At 32.2% G+C, this 22,565-nt stretch overlaps 1 protein-coding gene across 2 annotated transcripts in view; it reads right to left on the bottom strand.

The window, feature by feature from the left end:
- The window catches only part of NUP155 (nucleoporin 155), a 45,796-nt gene extending 27,403 nt beyond the window's left edge, over window positions 1–18,393 (bottom strand). For both annotated transcript variants that reach the window (XM_074282630.1, XM_074282631.1), the window contains exons 1-11: window positions 17,827–18,393; window positions 16,571–16,708; window positions 14,561–14,657; window positions 12,331–12,401; window positions 11,111–11,203; window positions 10,294–10,460; window positions 5,611–5,716; window positions 4,814–4,887; window positions 4,400–4,491; window positions 1,172–1,269; window positions 127–279 (exon numbers count right to left, since the gene is read on the bottom strand). In XM_074282630.1, the coding sequence (XP_074138731.1) occupies window positions 127–279; window positions 1,172–1,269; window positions 4,400–4,491; window positions 4,814–4,887; window positions 5,611–5,716; window positions 10,294–10,460; window positions 11,111–11,203; window positions 12,331–12,401; window positions 14,561–14,657; window positions 16,571–16,708; window positions 17,827–17,989 (1,252 nt within the window). In that variant the 5' untranslated portion in view covers window positions 17,990–18,393. The remainder of the gene's footprint in view (window positions 1–126; window positions 280–1,171; window positions 1,270–4,399; window positions 4,492–4,813; window positions 4,888–5,610; window positions 5,717–10,293; window positions 10,461–11,110; window positions 11,204–12,330; window positions 12,402–14,560; window positions 14,658–16,570; window positions 16,709–17,826) is intronic.
- Window positions 18,394–22,565: the final 4,172 nt, after the last annotated feature.

The following is a 22,565-nucleotide window of genomic DNA, read 5'->3' as shown; positions in this document are numbered from 1 at the left end:
GCAATATCAAACAATGGTATGAGCGTGCATACTGTAGGGCAACTGAAATAATTCTAATTAAGATTTGATTCTATCTTGGAATCTATATTATGAAAAGATAAAACAAAAATATATTCTAGCACTTACCTTTGCTATAGAGGGCTCTATGAACCTTTGATGGTTTTTCCACAGTTGAAGAAGCTGAGAATCCAGGAGGTAAGCGGACATGTACTAGTATCAATGTACTGGGCCTTGCAAATGGCTGTCTAAATGGGCATGTGCTGAAATATAATCTCACACCTAGACACATGGGAAAATAAAAAAACTGGTCACTGATAATTAAGGAAATAAAATACCTTCTAGTGATACACATTCATCACCAAAAGTTTTACTTAGAAATGAAGAACTTTACTACACACATATAGTTTTTAAATTCACCTGAATTGTCCCACAGGAATAAAAATAAATTCAATAAACTGTTCAATAAATAAAGTTCAATAAACTGTAGCTATCACAATAAAAAACAAAACAAAACACTTTTTTGTATTTTTAATGAGTAGTGAAGCAATTATTCAACTCAAGATTAATTGTAGAGATCCTAAAATCATGACAGGATTGGATAATCCAGCTTTTAACTCTGTCCTTGCTACTAATGAATTACAAAATCTTAAAAAATTTACTTAATCTTTTCAAGTTCTCAGCCTCCCTAGACTCTTCTTTAGAACCTCTAGTTTCCAATACTTGACCCCAAACTCCCAGAATAAGGTCTTTATAGCTACCTATATCTTTATGCATTTGTACCTCGAACAAGTGCTTTTTATTCTATGTATTGATTTTGTAAATCTTTTTAAACATAAGCATTATCTTCTCTGATAGAAGTGCCAGGAAAGCAGTTTTGTTTTTGTCTTTATATTTTCAGTCCTAACCCAATGCATGGCACAAAGTAATCATTTAATAATTCTGTCAATTGGCTGGTTTTCATCTAATCAAAATCGATCTTGAAAAAGAAAGTTCTATTTGAAAGAATATATATGCTTTGTGACTTTTTTTTAGTTTTGTTTATCTTTATGGAGAGTTTAGACTAAAGGTTTCTTCTAACTCTAGCAGGAATGGTGGTTTAATGTTATACAATGATGCATGACAGAAGTAGAAAATAAAAGTCTTATTTTTTCATCTGATGACTGAAACATACCTGCATGTGTGATTGCCAGTAACTGACAGTCTATGGATTCTGAATTTTCAATCACTGCTATTTGGACAATTGGCTTAAAAACAGAACGATCTATGGTCCTAAAAACAATAGAAAAACATCTAAATTTTAAAAATATTTCATGGTGTCAGTAAATGTGCAGTAAATTATAATAGGGAAGATTTTTTACCATACAAGTTTTAACATAGCTGAACATATCCCAACCAAACTTCAGATTAACTTCTTAAAAACTCAAGTGCTAACAAAGTAAATAAGGAAATATTTGAAATATTCCCACTAGAAAGGGGTACAAAAGGATGTTCACTTATATCACTGTTATTTAACATCGTATTAAAAATTCTAGCAATTGCAGCAAAACAGGGAAAAAGACACTAAGAATTAGCACTGGAAATGAAAAGGTGAAATTACCATTATCTGTAAATGACTTAATGGCATAACTAGAAAATATATTGTCTCAACCAAAAAAGCAAGGTATTAGGATATAAAACTAATTCACAAATGGCATTCACATTGTTATTTAAAGAGAAAAGACCAAGAAAATTTCATGAAAAAAGAAACCCTATAGGTAGTAACAAAAATTAATGCTTACTTCAGAGTTAAACCAAAATACACACATAATCTATATATCTGATTATCTTATGGATAACTAGTGGGATGAGAAATTAAGTGGGGGAGAAAAAAGTTGAATTTAATTAATAGTACATCTAAAAAATATCAAATGTAAACAATACTTATTCTCCCCCCACCCACACCAAATTCTCATATATATAAAAAATTAGTATAATTTAGAACAGGAACTCTGACAAGGCAGATTTTTTTCCACCTTTTAACTTTTAACTTGCTGTGGGAATGCTAAACTTAATGATAAAATACATTAGAAGCTATAGTAGTGTGTGTGTATATATATATATATATAGAGAGAGAGAGAGAGAGAGAGAGATAGATAGATAAATATCTATCTATCTATCTATATTAAAACTTAGTTTGAAGAAAATAATGAAAGATCTAAATAAATAAAAGAATATCAATTCCTTAGGAGTTTGGTCAATTAACTTAAATATTTAATGAATCCTAATCAAAACACACACAAAGGTTTTTTCATAGAGTTAAAATGAAATTTATATTTAAAAAATTAAGTAGTATATCAAAGTACATACTGAATTGAGGGGGGGGGAAAAAGTTGAAAAAGGTGTTCCTGCACTTAAAGACTTTGAGACATACTATAAAGTTATTGTTATCAAAACCATCTAGTAAACAACAACAAAAAAGCATTAAAGGAAGAGATTATGAAATAACAGACATCTAGTCACATACAAATAATAAGCAGCTGATAAACTCATAGAATTTTTTTTTTAAAAAAAGCTATTACTGGGGGCAGCTAGGTGGCACAGTGGATAGAGCACCAGCCTTGAATTCAGGAGAACTCGAGTTTAAATCTGGTCTCAGACACTTAACACTTCCTAGCTGTGTGACCCTGGGCAAGTCATTTAACCCCAGTATCAGGAAAAAAGAAAAAAAAAAAAAAAAAAAAAAAGCTATTACTAAACAAATTTATATGAGAAAACTGCTTAATAATTTAGGGGGAAAATGGTTTAGGTCAACATTATACATAATATATAGTGAATAATATACTTTCATGAATCCCAGTCTGATCATAATTTCAAACTAAAATTTGTTTTCAAAAGATGGAAAAAAATAGATTAATGCATTTATCTCAATTAGGGAGGGGAGATCATTTTTTTTGGTATTAAACTAACAGAATTATTAGAAACAAAATTGAAATGCTTATTTTTTTGTAGCAGACCTATGGTTTCTTGGGTGTAGGGAATTCCTGGGGAAACTTTTTGTATTAATGATGTTCTGGTAGCATCTGTTCTGCAAAAACCTTCTCCTCTGTGTAGAGTACTGAGCAACAAATTACTCGCTTAGAGTTATATAGACAATGGGTCAGAAGTATGAATTGAAGAAGAAAGATCTTTTTACCCTGATTCCAAAGGTAGAGCTCTATCCACTACACCATATTGATTCTCTAGAAGTGTTCTTTATATAAAAATGTAACAATTTTTAAAAAGTAAAATAATAAGAAAAATATGCATTGAGAAATGGAAAAAACCACAGGGAAAAGTACTTATGGCAATTATAGGAAAAATGTATGGGAAAAATATTTATGACAAATAAAGACCATATATAAAGAACTTGAAATAAAAGGTAGTTGAATATGAGCAATTAATTCCTATTTCATAGCAAAAAAGTCAAATAAAATGAGAGAATTTTTGAAAAAGAAAGCATAAATTCTTCATAAAAATTTTATAGATTTTATTTATTTATTTATTTGTTTGTTTGTTTTTTTATTTATTTTATTTCTGAGGCTGGGGTTAAGTGACTTGCCCAGGATCACATAGCTACGAAGTGTTAAGTGTCTGAGACCAGATTTGAACTCGGGTACTCCTGAATTCAAGGCTGGTGCTCTATCCACTGTGCCACCTAGCTGCTCCGTTCATAAAAATTTTGAAAAAACTGAGTGTTTAATCTCATTATCAGAGAGATGAAAATGAACACAACATTAAGAAAAACTCATGCATCAAACTGGCAAAAATAATTAAATACAATAAAAATGCAATGGTGGTGGGGTTGCTAAAAAGAAAAAGCTATACTCATTCACTACTGATAGAATTGCAAACAAGTAGAATCTTTTTAGGAAGCAATATGGGAAAAGCTACAAAAGTAGATAAAATCCTGTGACCTAATAATGTCACTATTAAAATCTCTCCTGAGAGAACAAGAACAAAAGAAAACATATCACAATAAAGAGATTACCTTCCATAAGAACAACAAATTATACAATAACATTAGGAAAGAACAAGAAGCAAATTCATAAAACATACCTCTGTGTACTGCCACGGTCAAGACTCATTATTTGTATTACAATCTTTATTACTGATTGAAAAGTAAATAAAAACTTGACTTTTTTCATGGAATTGCTTAAATCTCTTTTATGTTAGGGGAGAGACTCCATCTTAGCAAATTCTTTTAAGAGCTGGAATATGTAGCCAACATTCTTTCAGAAATGGAAGTGTAATCCAATTGTAATTCATGAATTTTTTAAATTAGAGAGACATTACTCAATCTCATTTATTAATCTTGATAAATTAATAGGACATGAAGATATACTTGGAACTGAAGTACTTAATATTACTTTTTTTCAATTACCTTGCAATATTTCCAGCAGCACAAACAATAGCATTCTGTGAAACAGAAGCAACTCTGCTTAGTCCTTTTCCATCTTGGCCCAAATCATAAACCTGTAATTAAATAATTATGCTCAAATAATTTCCTCCTCCAAAGGAAAAAAAAAAAGGCATACCAATCAATGTGCATGCGTGCACATACACACACACATATATTATTAAGCTTATTTATTTTTCATGTAAGGATGGAAAAAGGAAGGACAAAGTTGGTATCTACATTAAAGGAATTCTAAGAAATAATTTGGAAATATCTTTTTAAAGAACAAATGACTCTAGAAATTCGCCAATATCCTGTTAAGGATCCAGTCATTTCTACTTAAGGAGAAAGGAAAATTTTTCTTTTATTTTCTCTTAAATGTTAGATATTTTTAGTTACCTGTATCACACCTTTTTCTGAGCGAGTGTATAAGATATTCCTGGAATTGTCAATTGCAATCTGTAAAATGGGATCTAAATTTGCAGAGGAAAAAACACATACCAGAGTTGAGCACAAACCATTTAAACAAGTCAACTTTGCTATACCAAACCTCTATACCTTGGAGCCTTCTTCCCAATACTGTATAGAAAAGATTCCAAGCTATATAAAGGAGAACTATGCCAAGGTAGGTTTTTGTGAGGTATAAGCTGATGAAATAATAGACAGAAAATGTTTTGGAAAAAAATTCAAGCCGCACATAAACATAAGGTACTGTGTATATAGAGCTTTAGATGACTTGTATTTTTATCTTTTTTTAATCCCTTTCTTATCCATGAAAACAGTTGAAAATTTCCATAAATATAGTCATATACTACACAGAGGTGAATTTCATTTACTTAATGTGAAGGTATTTCATATTTCATAAAAAGCTCAGTTCTAAACCAATTTTCTCCTTAAAAAAAAATCTTTCCAGATAATACGTGTTATGAATTCATTTTTTTACTTGTATGCTCAAGTAATTTACATAGATTAGTATGTAATTAATTCTTTTGGCAATTTCTTCTGGCCTGTCTATATAGCTTTTGTGTCCCTAACAATATCTACAATATCTCTGTATAAAGAATTTCCACAACACTAGCAGCCACGTTAGCAAAAACAAAGTAAAATAATACTTTTTCATACAAGGATGAGGATTTGCCAATAAAACATTACTCTTCTAAGGAGAGCTATAACTTCTATGACTAATAGCTTCTTACCATCTTCTGAGAATGTAAATTGTAGCAAAGATGGAATAAGGAAAGAAAGTGAACTCTTTGAGTGGTTTATCTTTCTGCACCTCTGGCAAAACCAGCCGGCTTCTGCCTAGAATAGAAAAGATTGTAATTCCGTGTTAATTCTCTACAGTAATTATTTAATTTAAATTCCTTACCAGTTCCATAAAATATGAATGATTACAAAGAACTGTTAAAAACTAAAAGCTGTAGAATATGTCATTAAAACTTAACCAAAGAACAGTTGTTTGCTCATATGAGTCACCTTTATTTTCCCCCTGGAAATGTTGGTTTGGAAATGCTTTGTAATGATAAACTAATTTTTACATTTTCTTGAAAAATTTTAACTAAGCAATAAAGAAAAGGATATAGATATATAAAGTTAGTTATTAAAAACCCACAACAACTCTTAAGAGATGGATTCATAACTACCTCCATTTCATATGAATTCCTTTAAGAAAGACTTAATCACAGCAGTAGCAGCAAACCTTCCCAGAGGTCTGTGCCTTTGGAAATGGAGGTGAATTCCTTGTTACGAGAAACGAGGAACACATTCATTACTACAAAATCTCATAGGGATAAGAGCAGGGAAAGAAGAAAAGAAAGACATGTAAACAGAAAAGTATAAACAAACTAAAATCAAGGTTGTTTTGATGGGGAAACACTAACAACTGAGGAAACACTAAACAACTGATCAGACCACCATATATTCAGCCATTTTGAAAAATTATTTAGAATTATTGGAAAAAAATAAAACAACTTAAAATTCTCCATAATTCTTAGTATTGTAAAAGTCTGTTAATGACTTTATACTTCAAGGAAGTTATTATTACACCTGGAAAATAAACTAACAATAATAAAAACATACATAAGACATTTTGAGCAAAGCAGAGTTTTTCAAATACAGAAATATTGTGGGGAAAATTGCATATGTGTTCTATACTTTAACTTTTCATCAGTCAATATTGTTGAAGGTCAACATGCTGGATATTGTAAAAAAGTGTTACACTTCTGAACCATTTGATTATGATTATTTTCCATAACTAGTGGGTTTTCTGTGAGGAAATTGTACATTGCAAAATAAAAATGTAAAAAGCCCTAAAAAGCATGAATGGATCTGTGTTCTAGTTATCACACTAAATATAGAATCATTTTTTGTATCTCAAATTCTTCTGTAAAAATAAAGAATTTTTCACATATACAGTTTAGTGGGAGATTTTTTTTTTTTTTAACTGAAGCAATTGGGGTTAAGTGATTTGCCCAGGATCACACAGCTAGGAATTATCTGTGGCCAAATTTGAACTCAGGTCCTTCTGGCTTCAGGGCTGGTGCTCTATCCACTGTGCCACGGAGCTGCACCAGTGGGAAAATTTTTAAGCATTAAAGGGAAAGGAGATTTTTAAAAGATGAAAGAGACAACTTAAATTTTCTAATCAAAAGCTTTAGATAAGACAAATCAATTCTGCTAGTATGAGAAACTGTCAAATACCTCTTATAAAAATTTGGTATCCAAACAATATAGCAAGTTGATACAATTACATTAAGGCCAAAAACTATCCTTCAATAAGTAGTAAGGATAAATAGTAACCACAAGTTATTTTTTTTTTTTAAATGCAACAATGTTGTGGAAAGATCAGCACATTGGGACATGTGAATTAGCACAACTATTCTGGAAAGCAATTTGGAATTGTGTTAATAAAGTAACTAAAATGTTCATATACTTTGATCTATAAATTTCCTTACCAAGCATATATACCAAAGTCACTGATAAAAAAAAAAAAAAGGTTCTATATGCATCAAACTATTTATAGCACTACTTTTTAATCTTAGAAAAGAAGTGAAAACAAAGTGGATATGCCCATTCACTGGAGTATGACTGAACTGTGGTACATGAATGTGATAGCATTATTGTGTTATAAGACAATGAATAGAGAAAAGCACAAAAAGATCTGCATGAAATCAAACAAAGTGAAGTAAGAAGAGGCAAGTAAACAATATATACAATGGCTAGAACATTATAAGTAGACAGAACCAAGCCCCCATCCCCCCCAAAATGTTGCCAATTAGAAAGATTAAATTAGGATCCAAAGAGGAGATGTGTAGTTACAACCGCATCCCCTACATGCACATTCCTTTTAAAGATCTGAGAGGTTGGGGGGGGGGAGAGTATTCACAAATGAAACATTACATATATTATCATACAGAATTTTTCAATGCACTGATCCACTTTCCTGATTTTTTTCCTTCTTCCTTAAAGAGCAAAACTTTTTTGCTTACTTACTTAAATTTATGTCTTATGCCCAAACTAGCAAAGATGTGAGAAAAGGCAGCAACAGTTAATGTTGGATAAAATTCAGGAAGCCAAGCACACTAAAAATTTATTGGTGAAGCTGTGAATTGACCCAACTAACAAAGCTGGAAATAATTTGAAGTTAGAAAAGTCATATTTATATATCCTCTAATCTGATGGGCATATATCTGATGGAAAGTCAAAGAAAGAAATATCTATATTTAATTGAAAAATATTTACTGTAAGACTTTTTACAATAGCAAAAAGTTTGAAACATTGTAGGTTCCCATCAAATTGGAGAATTGAACAAATTGTAGTATTATCAAGATAAGTGATTTTATCATTAGAAAACAGTAAGAGGAAGGAGTTCAGAAAAACATGAGAAAATATATGAACCAAGAGAGTAAAGAAAGTAGAAACAGAAGAATATCCGTGACTATAAGACATAAATAAAAAGAGTAATAGAAGAGATTCCAATGAATCAAACTGTTCTCAGAGCACATGTGAAACACTTTCCTCTATATGGTAGTCAGCTTTTTTTTTTTTTTTTTTCTGGTACAAGGAAGGGTTCTATGGAGATGGAAATTACTATAATCCAAAAAAACAAGTGCCATCTATAAAATCATTTTATAAAAAGAAGACAAACAGATAAAATTAAGGGGGTGGGTCAGATAAACTTTTAAGTTCCTCATAATTCAAACATTTTGTAATTCTGCCAGATCAATGAAGATAAGACAAGGAGAGATTTTATTTAACTAACTTCTGCAATTTTTGAGAAAATACAATCTATCACTGAAGAAGATGAATCATAATTATTAACTAATTTGAATTTAGATTTAATGATTGCAAGTCCCTCGAGGGAGTCTGTCTTTTGTCTCGTGGTATCTTTAATGCTTAGCATAGTGCCTGATATAGTAGAAGCTTAATCAATACAATGAATTAATTGAAAGAATAATTCCCATATCTGCTAACAAAGCAATTCTCATTTTGATTTCTCAAATATATTTCCCCTAACTGAGAAAATAACCTAAGAGTCAAGAAAGTCAGGTCAATGGAATTTGAAAAAACTAAAGGAAAGTTATGATGGGGCAGAATTCCCTTTTGCTAAAAATAAATAAATAAATAAATAGAAAATTTGCAGCTTTATTTCTATGTTTTCAAGATTCACTTTTATAAGATTTTGAGTTCTAAAATTTTTCTACCTCCCTCCCTTCACTGTTCCCACAATGCACGCAAACAATGATATAGATTACACAAACAGAAGCATATTAAGTATATTTCCACATTAGTCATGCTGAATCCTATAATTTCTAAAGAGAATCTCTATATACCAATAACATCTAGAAAGAATGGTTTCCAACTATTAAGAAGTAGCTGTAAACAAGGAACCTGAAAAATACTACTTGTCCTGTGGATATGTATACCTCTAACATTAGCATTAAAGGCATTAGCTAGGTGACCATAAAGAAGTAACTTAACCAGGGCAGGTAGGTGGTATGGTGGATAGAGCACAACCCTGAAGTCAGAAGGACCTGAGTTCAAATTTGAACTCAGACACTTAACAAGGGACCCTGGGCAAGTCACTTAACCCCAATTGCCTGAGGGAAGAAGAAAAAAAAAAAAAGAGAGAAGTAACAACCTCTTATTTGAAGTTTTATCATCATTAAAATAGAGATCATAAATTGTAGGATCATCTGAAAGGATTGTTGCCTATATCTAATGCAATGATTAATATGTAAAAAATGCTTTGTAAGCCTTAGAATAGAGAGGATTTTAGAGGCCATCTACTCCAAGTCCCTACCCCCATTCAAGAAATGAGGAAAGCAAAGTAGAAAAGTGAAATTACTTGCCCAATTTCTTTTTTTGTTTAATAATATTTTTTTATTTTTTAAAAATACATGCAAAGATAATTTTCAACATTTACCCTTGCAAAACTTTGTGTTTCAAATCATTTCTCCCTCCCCCCAACAACAAATAATCTAACAAAGTTAAATATGTGCAATTTTTCTATGCATATTTCCACATTTATCATGCTGCACAAGAAAAATCAGATCAAAAGGGGGAAAAGGAAGAAAAAAACAAGCAAGCAAACAAAAAAAAATGAAAATACTATGCTGTGATCCATATTCATAAGATTTTATTTTTAAAAAATTTATTTGTCCTCAAGATTTTTATCTTTTACCAACCTAAATAAAATGAAACTTTCCTAAGCACATCTTTCTATATTCTTTCTCTAATGTAAAATATTAATTCTAGAACATTTCCCATTTTCATGATTGCTATAATTTTCAAACTAAAATGTCTCCAAAAAGGATCTTATCTTCACCTTCACCAAGAGATCGACAATTATGTCTATTTCCAACAAATTGAATACTTACTTGGTATGCTACTTCATATAAACAGCCATCCTTTCCAGCCAAGAAAATTCTACCATTATCCGTAGAAGTAATAGTCAGAAGATAAGTATTGTCAGTTGGTAATGAATACAAAGGGTCTGGAAGTAATTGCATTCCACCAGACATACTGTCATTAAGGACTCCAACACCTAGTTTAAGTCAAGAAACAATGAAATATTACACAATTCTAAGAGAAGTATCCACTTGGCTTTTTTGATTTTAAAGCAATCATATATTGTCATGAATAAAGGATTTCATTATAGATAGATTTAATTTTGTAATTTGTACTTAAAAATATGCTAGGCAGATTAATATTTTTATGGTATTGAATGAGAATTTTTTTTATTAAATACTTGATATTCAAGTAGAACAGTATTTAAAGACATTTGAAAAAATCTTTTAAGGACATGCCAGACAAATCTGGAAAAAATGTGAGATGGGCTAAATGGATGGAAGCATAGAAGTACAACTGTTATATTGGTCATCTAAAATAAACTTCTAAAATGATCCTTTCTTTCAAACAAGTGTCTATTTAAAGTATAAAATCTTGCCTCTAAAACAAGTATTACAACTTGGACCATAACTCTAACACAAAATTCTGAACAAATCAGCATATTTACATGTTTGGTAGAGAAATTAGGATATATTAATACAAACATATGAGGAAATGTTATACTTTTTCCAATTAAGTGCTAATAGAGTTAATATTGTCAGGTAGATTAGGTTCAAATATGAAACAAATAAAATATGAAACAATTAAAAATATTTTCATTTAAGACACATAAATTTATACACATACCTGTTTGCAAATTAGCATAGCTGAGTCCTAGAATCACTATATCTACAGGGGTGGCCAGAACCAGGAGATGTCTTACATGAGGCTGAAAAATACCTTTTAAGAAATACAGATAGAGTTTTTTTGTTGGTTTGTTTGTTTTTTTTTTAAGAAGGAACAGCATTGGTTTAATAAAAAAAAAAAAAAACAAAAAAAAAACAAAAAAAAAAAAACATATATGACACCTATATGATGTATAGTAAGTAAATCTCATATTATCTGAATCCAATTAGGTTTGACTTAAAATATGCATTACTTATAACACGCAATGTTTGAATATTATAATAACCTGAGATCACAAATAATCTACCTCAGAGTTGAAAAGCAAATATTGGGAGAGAATCTTTGCCATCACTAACATTCAGAATGAAGATTGCACATCAAAGATCACAAATACAAAAACATGGGATTTCCTGGTAATTTAAAAATAATTTGTATTTTTAAAAATTAAATTAAATTTACTGGGTAGGTATCGGTGGGAAAAGTTACATAGAGTAAACATACATTATGATTGATCCAGAAAAATGACTTCAATCCCTAAAATAGTGAAGTCAGGGTTTTTTTGGAAGGGCTTTGGGTTTTTTCCCTCCTTAAAATAAACTCTTTTCAGGTAAATTATAGTTACTTCGATGATAATTAGCACCTTGGGTAGATGAAGAATACCGAGATAAAGTTCTTATGCCCTTAAATTCTTATATGTTCCCAACTATAAAGGAATTTAGGAGGAAGTCAGGTTAAATGGCATTAAGTAAAAAGACTGAAGATTTTGTGAATCTCATCTCAAGACCAGGGATCAAAATACTCGAACAATGTAGCCATTGAAAACAATGGCACATTTAACAATATTTTTTTAAATACTGGAAAATTATATCAAACAGAAATCTAAAATACTGACACTTCCTATTAATTTTAAATGAAAACTTTTAGATACCATAATGAAAGAGGAACCAATTTAAACATTTCACATTAAAAAAAAGTTATTTGTTAAAATTTAAAAAGTTTTTTTCACTTATATTGAAGAAGTCTTATGTCCAAATTATTTTTAATTTTAATCAGTGTAATCCAAGAACAAGGATTTAAAAGAAAATCCAGCTCACTTAAAAGTATTTGCATATAGATTCTGACCATCTGCAGTCACAACACACACACATTCTCTCTCTCATTACCATATTCTATTTTCTTACCAGGTTTTGGCTTGACAAGACCCACAGCAAGAATAGTTTCACTAAGTCCATCAAAGTAAGCAAGGTCCCCTCTGCCAAGAGTTGAAAGAAAAGTTATGTAAATATGAATAACATAACTCTCTCAATATTTAAATGGTTTGCCAAGTAGATCTTTAATTGCTAATTTTAATAACAAAAATAAGAGTAATATGAATATTTATAGCAATGGGCAGCTAGATGGTACAGTAGATAAAGTATTGGAGTCCACAAGATTCATCTTTCTGAGTTTCTATATATGGTCTCAGACCATACTGAGTTACTTACCCTTATTTCCCTCATTTGGAAATGGCAAATCTATGCCAAATTCTAAATGGAAACACAGTCAGACACAACCAAAAATTTATACAGAACAACAAAATAAACAGGCATCTGTGAATTTCCAACTTGTATTTAAATGTATAAATCTTGCATTAGGCTTCTGAAAAGTACATTGTTTCAAAAAACAATCTATAATAAAGAGTTGTATAGTTTCCCCAGATTCAGGTCAGTTCCGATGAACTTGTAATGGAGAAAGCCATCTGCACCCAGAGACCTGTGGGAGCTGAATGTGGATCACAACAGTCTTTTTATTTTTTTCTTGTTGTTGCTTGCTTGATTTTTGTTTTCCTTTTCATCTGATTTTTCTTGTGCAGCATAAGTGTGAAAATATATATATATATATATATATATATATATATTAGAATTGCACAGATTTAACATATTGGATTACTTGCTGTATGTCTGAGAGAGGAGATGAAGGGAAGGAAGAAAAAAATTGGAACACAAGGTTTTGCAAAGGTGAAGGTTGAAAATAAAGGTGGTTTGAAAAGTAAAAGCTTAAGAAATAGTTTCCAAAGAAATGTTTTGACATATTACATTTAAATACCCATAGGAAAACATTAGAAACACATATAATATACAACAATATTTGTGGATATATTAGTCACCACAGTGTTCCAGATGTGGCTGTTAGAATGTGAGAGTGTTGGAAATGACAGGGTAAGAGATGGAGGGCAAGAAAGAAGAAATGGTAAATGTATGATGACATTAAATGTCAGTAATAATAAATGTTACTAGCATACAAAGTAGGACCATGTCTTTGGTGTTTATCCCACCAATTAGCACTACAGTGAACTTAAAAACTTACATATTCATCCAACTTCATAGCTAAATATTAAAGGATTAACACTGGATTGAATTTAATCTGCCAACAACAAAATGATAAAAATCCAAGAAATTACTTATAAATTATATATCTACATTGAACATGAAATATTTCCTAGGTTCCGCATCATAAAGAAATTGTCTTTTACTTATTTCAAATGTTTTGCCTGTATGTAATCAGTCTTTTCCAATTCTTCAAGGTGGAACTATATTCAAATTATGCTTTTTTTAGTGCCTAGTTCTAGGCAGATTTTTGTTCCTCAATTTCCTTCATTTTTAATGAGGGAGTTGAATTATAGCATCAACTAAGGTCCTTGTTAGACCTGTAAGTTCTATGATTATGTCAAAATTAACTAAAGGTAAACTAATTTTTATTACAATGTAATGTGGTAGGGGCAGACAGGTGGGGCAGTGGATAGAGCACCAGCCCTGAAGTCAGGAGAACCTGAGTTGAAATCTGGTGTCGATACTTAATACTTCCTAGTTGTGTGCAAATCACTTAACCCCAACTGCCTCAGCAAAACAAAATAAAACAATGTAATGTGGTATTAACTCTAGATAATAGAGTCAAGATTCTATTTTCTGTGCCTATGAATGACACAAAAGTAACAACATAGTTAGCTACCTTTACAATAACTTAAAATTGTAAGGGTTTCAAAACTGTAAAATGATTATTAAAATACTGTACAAATACTGATTAAACAAGAAGTCCCAATGCATAAGAAAATTTAGATATAGTACATAAATTCTAGTTTACTACAGATTTTACACATAAACACAATCATCTTGTTTGTCTTAGAATTTAGAAGACCTTGGATAGCTTGATCTGTTTAAAAAAGACGCTGCTGGACAAAGTATGAACTGATGCCTGAATAGAAAACCAAAGAGTTAAGTTTTTCAAAAGGAGCTTCTTAACTACTCTCATAGATTATTAGAAATAGTTTGAGAAATATTGCACTTAAAGAACAAAAATATATCGTAGATATTAAATTCCTAGACTGAAGGTCATAGGAATATCATTTTTCTTATATATTTAAAACATACATACCCATCTTCATAGTTCCACATAAATATGTCACTGTCAATAGTGAGCCATGCCCTCCCGATTTCAGGGAATACTCCCATCATACAGTTACACTGCATATCTGAAGCATTTAGATTAAGGTTTAAATGTTTTGATCTCAGCTCAGATCTGTTTTAGAAATTTTAAAAAGTTGTTTAAATAAGCTATAACATCTCCAAGTCCCATGCAGAATAATTTATGAAGTATCAGTAGATTTCATCTTCAATAAAGAATTTTAAAAAAGAAAAAATATTGATCCTGTCGAGCAAGCAACATATAACTACTTTGTGATAATTTACTTTTGTTAACTACCAAATCAACAATATTAACTAAAAATGTATCATACAGAATTTTAATATGAAAACTTAATATAAGAAAAACTGTTCATGAAAAAAGGAGACAAAAATTATATACAAAAAGGTAGTGATTAATGCAGATAATGAATCTGCTTGTATTGGTGGTTTTATTTTAATTTGTACTGCATATTTCCTTTGGGCTCTAACTACCATATTTTAAAAGAATTATGACTGAAAAATTAAAATAACTTCAACCACTTCAATTAGATTTGTTGTTCACACTGATTGTATACAACTATGTATGGCACTTGGAAGTCAAGGTGTCAATTTCACAGAGAGGTAGAACAGATGAGTAGAAAGAACATTCAACTTGTAATCAGAAAGAATTATAAGTCCAAACTATGTTACTAGCTATGTAACTACAGTTTAGGATAATTAATCTCTGAGTCTGTAAAGATCCCAAAATAGTTTAAGTCTTTATTAACAGGAACATATAAAGACAAAAAATGTATATATTTATATGTAAATATGTACATATATAAATTAATAGGAGTAGGAAATGTAAAAATGAGATCCATAAGATAATTCTGATTTTAAGTCAAGCACTTCAATTGTGTTAAATGCAAATGTAAAATTTGAGATAAGTGAGAATGTGAGAAAATAAAATACATAAAATGTTATTTTTAGGCACACAGTACAATAAAATAATAAAATATACAATAAAATGTTATTTAAAATAACATAAAATAAAATGTTATTTAAAATAATTAAAAACACAATAAAATGTTATTTTAGAAGTGAGACTCAAGACTGGATATTTTGGAAGAAATAAATCTTGCACTTTTCTATTTATGTTCTATTTTTAGTCCATTTGTATTTCCTTTTCATTATCTGACTGATACTGTCAATGTTTTAGAATATAAATTCCTTTTTCCTTTTAAACATCCAATTAAGTTAAATTATTTAATTCCTTAATCTCTTTATCAAAGGCTGTCCACACACACACACACACACACACACACACACACACACACACACACACACACACACACACACACACCCTCTTATAAAAAACAAGCCAAATGTAAATCATCTATATTATAGAAAAATGATACAAGTGTACTGCACTTTTCAAAATTAAAATTTAGGAAATCTTCTAAACATGTTCTTCATTATCCTACTTAACATATAGTTATCCTCCACAAATCCAAAAGACACCCCACTCTTGACATCTCTCCCATTCCCTAGAGCAGGAAGGATAATCACAGAACTGAATCCAAGAATAACTATGAGGACTGCTTAAACAAGAGCATACTAATTTACAAAAGAACTAAATTAGGGGTAAAATGTTTATATTACAAAATGATTTACTACAGATTCCTTCAAATATTGATTTGATAAATTTTAAATTACACAATTTACAAAATTTTAATTCATCATAATTTTTTTTAGGAATTAATTTTCTGTACATGATATACTGCATTGACTTTTGAGCGTAACCAGAATATTTCTATGATAAAAAATAAACAAAAAATAGTGACTACAATCTAAATAAAAAGTTTTGAATTCTCTCTCTCTCTCTCTCTCTCACACACACACACACACACACACACACACACACACACACACACACACACACACACAAACGCGCGCACGCGCCCACATACAAACCACCACAAAATAAATAAATATAGGATACGGCCAAATTGTTCAACTAGCTCAGGAGGGAGAGGAACTCTTCGAATGGAACTGATCTCTGGAAGATTGGGTACTGAGAGCAAACCAGGTCCTTGTAGAGGATAATCCATGTCTGACATGCCTGAAACTGTGGGACTACCTACAAAAAAAGAAAATAATTTGTTCAAAATAAGCAGCAAAAGATAATTTGGGGTATTAATTTTTTAAAACTATGGCCTCTAGTGGCTCATGGGGTAGCAAGACTAGATTAGTTTCCTGAAGTCTTGCTTATCTTATATAATAAGTCAATGTCAGCAAATAAAATACCTGGATCTAAAATCAGGAAGCTAAAACTATCAGAAGCTTTCCTGACAAAACCCACTATTTGCCTATGTTTATGTTCTAAAATTATTTATGAAGTACCAAAGTATGGTTATATTTTATTTGCATTGTCTTATTATCTCCCCCAAATATATAATAAACTCTTCAGTGGAAAGAACTATGCGGTTTTGGATGCTTTGGGATTTTTCAAACAAAATATAAAGATAAACTTTGTATTTTTTAAAATTAACTTCATTTTTTCTTCATAGAACATGTCATTCTTTTGCAATAGAGATCTCAACAGATATAAGATAAAGGGAGAGGATTTATACCTAAAAGTATTTATAATAGTGTACTCTTGTGCTATGAGATGAGCAGAATCAAAAGAACAATTTATACAATAGCAACAAAACAACTTTGAAAGACTTAAGAACTCGATATAATGACAGAAAGATTCCAGAAGACAAACACGAAGGACTGAGAGGCTATCTTTTGACAGAGAGGTGATGGACTGATATGTTAATTGAGAGATTTTTTTTTTTTTGTAATGGCCATTAATTTGTTTTACTCGATTATACTTATTTAATGCAAGTTTTCTGGTTTTTGGTTTTTTTCCCCCTAGAAGAGGGAATAATCAGGAGAATATAGGGTAATGACAGTAATGTCAAAAAATAAGAAAAATAAGGAGTGTCAATTACTATGTAATTGAATGATGGCATCACATACAATCCTTTTTTTTCTGTTCTTTATTTTGAAATGTTTGCATTTGTTCAATTCATAACAAGTAATTTTTAAAATATAAAATATTAAAAATAAGATACCCCTCCATAATGCTTTTGCTACTATTAGGTTAATGATAATGACAATGGATTACATCACGAGGTTGGGGTAGATGCTAGAAGAGTTAAGAGAAGGAGAGATTGGAGAGCGGGTGAAAGGAAAGCAAACGTGTCTCACTTGGGGCCGGCACCATGAGCAGCTCCGACAGGTCGGGATAGAGGCGGTCATCCTGCACTTGGCGGTCGATGAGCCGCCCTGCGTTCTCCAGAGCCTCCTGTAGGGCCGCGACCGCCGAAGGCGTGACCGCCGCGGCCGCTGGGCCCACGAGAGAGGACGGCATCGCCAGCGAACCGTCCGGCACCAGCGTGGCCGCCGTCACAGCCCAGGCGAGAAAAATCTGCAGAAGATGTAAAAAGAAAGAGAGGAAAGCGAGAGGAAAGCCCAGAGGAGGTGTGCAGCCCAGAGGCGCTGATCAAAAGCGCGCCGCGGCGCCCGACAGTGACGCATTTCTGGTTCCTTAGTCCCGCCTCTTGCAGCTTCCGTTGCCGGAAGAAAGAGGAGAGGAGGCTAGGAAAGAGGAAGGGGCGGAGTGGAAGAGGGCGGTAATTTTGGCGGGGAATGCCGAGAATTGAATGAAATGGGGCTGAAATCTGTGTAAATTGCGAGAGAAAGAAAGAAAATGGCAGAGGAGAGGAGGGGGGGAGGGGAAGGGAAAGAAGGAAGGAGATAGGGGAAAGGAAGGGAAAGGAGCGGGTTAGGGGGTCGGGTCTCCGGAATGTGGCGGCCGGTGAGGTGGGTTCCGGGGCAGGCGATGAGCGCGAGCAAAGATTCGAAAGGCGCCGGGCACGAATCCCGGTGCCTCCAAAGGCCGCTAGAGGGCACCATTGTGCCCAGAGCCTGAAATCTGGAACACCTGCATTCCGAGGTGGCTTTAGAGACTTCCTTTTCGACGTGATCCTGGACAAGTCACTTAACCGCTGCCTACCTCAGTTTCCTCACTTGTAGAAAAAGGAGAATAATAGCACCTAATAAAATGAAAATGTTTGTAAAGTTCTTGAAAACTTAATTAATAGATAAGGTTTATGTAAATATAAAATATATCTGTAAATGTCTCGCACATATATGTAAATATAAAACACCAAACATAAGTATAAATTTCTCGCATCTAGATATATGAAATACAAATTTATGAATCTAAAATTATTATTCCAAGTACAAGTATTATTACAGGCTTTAGTGTACTTTATTTTGCGTGGGAGGGGGGAGGGGACCTCTGTGACAGGTAACAAGCAACAGCCTTGAAGCTAGGTAGATATTGTTGCTGGAAAATTACCATAACATGATACAAAGTAGAAATAGTAGCCCTTGCCCTGAAGATGTTTGTCTATGGGGAAACAATATGAATAGAATTCCAAAATTTCCTGTTACGCTCGGCCTCTGTTCTATGGGTGAGACAGAAAGAAATTGAACAATTCTTGCCCTCATAGAGCTTACAATCTTATGGAGAAGTTTTATTCTTTGAATGAGAAAAAATGAGTAAATTGAGGAGGGGGTTATTGAAGAACTGAGTTCCCAAGGTTAACTAAGGAGTCTGTTAAGAGAACAAAAGGATGGAGGCAGAAGATGGAATGTCATGTACAGAAAACAGCAAGTAGGTCAGTTGGACTGGATTATATAAGGTGTCATGAAGAAAAATAATGTGAAATAAGCATAGAAAAGTAGGCTGAAAATTTTTTCTTTGTCAAATATGGTAACCAGTCCTCCCTTCCCTTCCCTTCATTGTTCTTTGACCTACTAAGTTATGTAATTCCAATTTTTACTTTTGCTTCAAATATTTTTTATTGAATGTAATATTGTGTTACAAAAGATGCATTTACTATTTCTGTTTTTCTGCATGTTTGTGAGCTTTTTGTACCCAAAAAAATGGCCATTTTTTATCAATGTGCCATTCACAGCAGAAAATAGGTATATCCCTTTCTAGTCCCATTTAATATTCTCCAAAGTCAAGCATATCTAACTTTTCTAAAATTCTATTCAAATCTTTAACTTCATTCTTATTTTTGCTTCTATTTATTTAGATCTGACAAAAAAAAACATTATTAATAGTTTTACATATATTATTATAACTTATTTACCTTTTCTTTAAGAATTTAGATGCTAGGACCAAGAGATCATTATATACTTCAACAACAATACTATATGATGACCAATTCAGATGGATGTGGTCATCTTCAACAATGAGATAAAGCAAATCAATTACAACAGAGCAGTAAAGAACTGAACCAGCTACACCCAGTGAAAGAACTCTGGGAGTTGACTATGAACCACTACATAGACTTCCCAATCCCTCTATTTTTGTCTGCCTGCATTTTTGATTTCCTGCACAGGCTAATTGTATACCATTTCAAAGTCTGATTCTTTTTGTACAGCAAAACAACTGTTTGGACATGTATACATATAGTGTATTTAATTTATACTTTAACACATTTAACATGTATTGTTCAACCTGCCATCTGGGTGGGGAGAGATGGACAGGAAAAATTGGAACAAAAGGTTTGGCAATTGTCAATGCTGTAAAATTACCCATGCATATATCTGGTAAATAAAAACTATAATTAATAAAAAATGTTTTAAAGAATTTAAATGCTATCCAATAAACTGGGAAAACATTTTTACAGTTAAAAGTTCTGATAAAGGCCTCATTTCCAAAATATATAGAGAATTGACTCTATAAGAAATCAAGCCATTCTCCAATTGATAAATGGTCAAAGGATGTGAACAGACAATTCTCAGACAAAGAAATTGAAACTATTTCTAGCCATATGAAAGATGCTCCAAGTCATAATTAATCAGACAAATATAAATTAAGACAACTCTGAGATACCACTTCACACCTGTCAAGATTGGCTAGAATGATAGGGAAAGATAATGCAGAATGTTGGAGGGGATGTGGGAAAACTGGGACATTGATACATTATTGGTGGAATTGTGAATACAGCTATTCTGGAGCATGATTTGGAACTTTGCTCAAAAAGTTATCAAACTGTACATACCCTTTGATCCAGCAGTGTTACCACTGGGCTTATATACCAAAGAGATTTTAAAGAAGTAAAAGGGACCTGTATGTGTAAGAATGTTTGTGGCAGCCCTCTTTGTAGTGGCTAGAAACTGGAAACTGAGTGGATGCCCATCAGTTGGAGAATGTCTGAATAAATTGTGGTATATGATTATGGAATATTATTGCTCCGTAAGAAATGACCCACAGGATGATTTCAGGAAGGCCTGGAGAGACTTACATGAACTGATGATGAGTGAAATGAGCAGGACCAGGAGATCATTATATACTTCAACAACAATACTATATGATGACCAATTCTGATGGATGTGGTGATTGTCAACAATGAGATGAACCAAATCAATTCCAACAGAACAGTAATGAACTGAACCAGCTATACCCAGCGAAAGAACTTTGGGAGATGACTATGAACCACTAAAAAGAATTCCCAATCCCTCTATTTTTGTCCACCTGCATTTTCGATTTCCTTCACAGGCTAATTGTACATACACTATTTCAAAATCCGATTCTTTTTGTACAGTAAAATAACTGTATGGATATGTATACACATATTGTATTTAACTTATACTTTAACATATTTAACATGTATTGATCAAGTTGCCATCTGGAGAAAGAGGTGGGGGGAAGGAGGGGAAAAGTCGGAACAAAAGGTTTTGCAGTTGTCAATCATGAAAAATTACCCATTCATATATCTTGTAAATAAAAAGCTATAAAAAAAATTTAGATGCTATTGATATTATAAAACGATCAATTCTGATGAATATGACTCTTTATAACAATGAGATAATTGATACCAGTTCCAGAGATCTTGTGACAAAGAGAGCCATTTACACAGAGAGAAGACTGTGGTTACTGAATATGGATCACAACATAACATTCTCACTTTCTGCTGCTGTTTGCTTGCATTTTGTTTTTTCACTAATTTACTTTCCTTTTTGATCTGATTTTTCTTGTGCAGTGAGAGAATTATATATGTTTACACATATTGGTTTTAACATATTTTAACATGTTTAACATGATTGCTTGCCATCAAGGGAGGGAGTCGGGGGAAGAGGGGAAAATCTGAAACTCAAGGCTGTGCAAGAGTCAATGTTGACAAATTATCCGTGCATATGTTTTCAAAATAAAAAGCTTTAAAAATTGAAAAAATAATAATTTAGATGCTATGTCATTTGATAGATACATGTTTAATATTGATATTCATTTATCAAATGTAGTTTTTTCTGGCCTTGAACACCCTCAAAAGCCAAGAAAGAGACTCAGGCTTTCTACTTTTTGGTTACCAGCAGGAATATATCTTACACTTAAGGCTCATTATGAGGCTCCTCTTCGTTATGACTTGCCATGCTACACAAATTAATTGGGGAATATAGGCATGTTATGTTGGAAGCAATCACATAGGTGATCCTAAAAGTTATTCTATTTGGAACCTTGTTATATATTGATGCCATTGAACACTAAGAATCACCTAGTCTAGTGGCAAGAGACTATAGAATGTGGCAGAAAGATTCCTTGGGTTTTGGATTTATGTGGAAGTAGTTGATTATACCTTTTTGAGAAGCAATATTAACCTGTTCCTGTGGCCTCACTGAAATAGAGAGACTTGAGAGAGAACATTTCAGGTACACTGAAACGTAAGATCACCATTTTCCAATGGGTTCTTGCCCAATATCAAATTGCATGGCCTTGGAGGGCTCACCATCAGTTATTATATGGAAATGGTACAAGAAAAGTATAGACCTAGAAAAGTAAATAAACTGCATGAATAGTGACTGACTAACCTACTGGAATTGATGTGTCCAAAGTAATCTGTCCACACCCATTGCTACATGGGTCTGTC

The sequence above is a fragment of the Sminthopsis crassicaudata genome, chromosome 1 (assembly GCF_048593235.1).
Source record: "Sminthopsis crassicaudata isolate SCR6 chromosome 1, ASM4859323v1, whole genome shotgun sequence".
Classification (NCBI taxonomy): Eukaryota; Metazoa; Chordata; class Mammalia; order Dasyuromorphia; family Dasyuridae; genus Sminthopsis; species Sminthopsis crassicaudata.
Note: the sequence above shows the minus strand (reverse complement) of the source record. Positions and strands in the feature narration are given on the sequence as shown.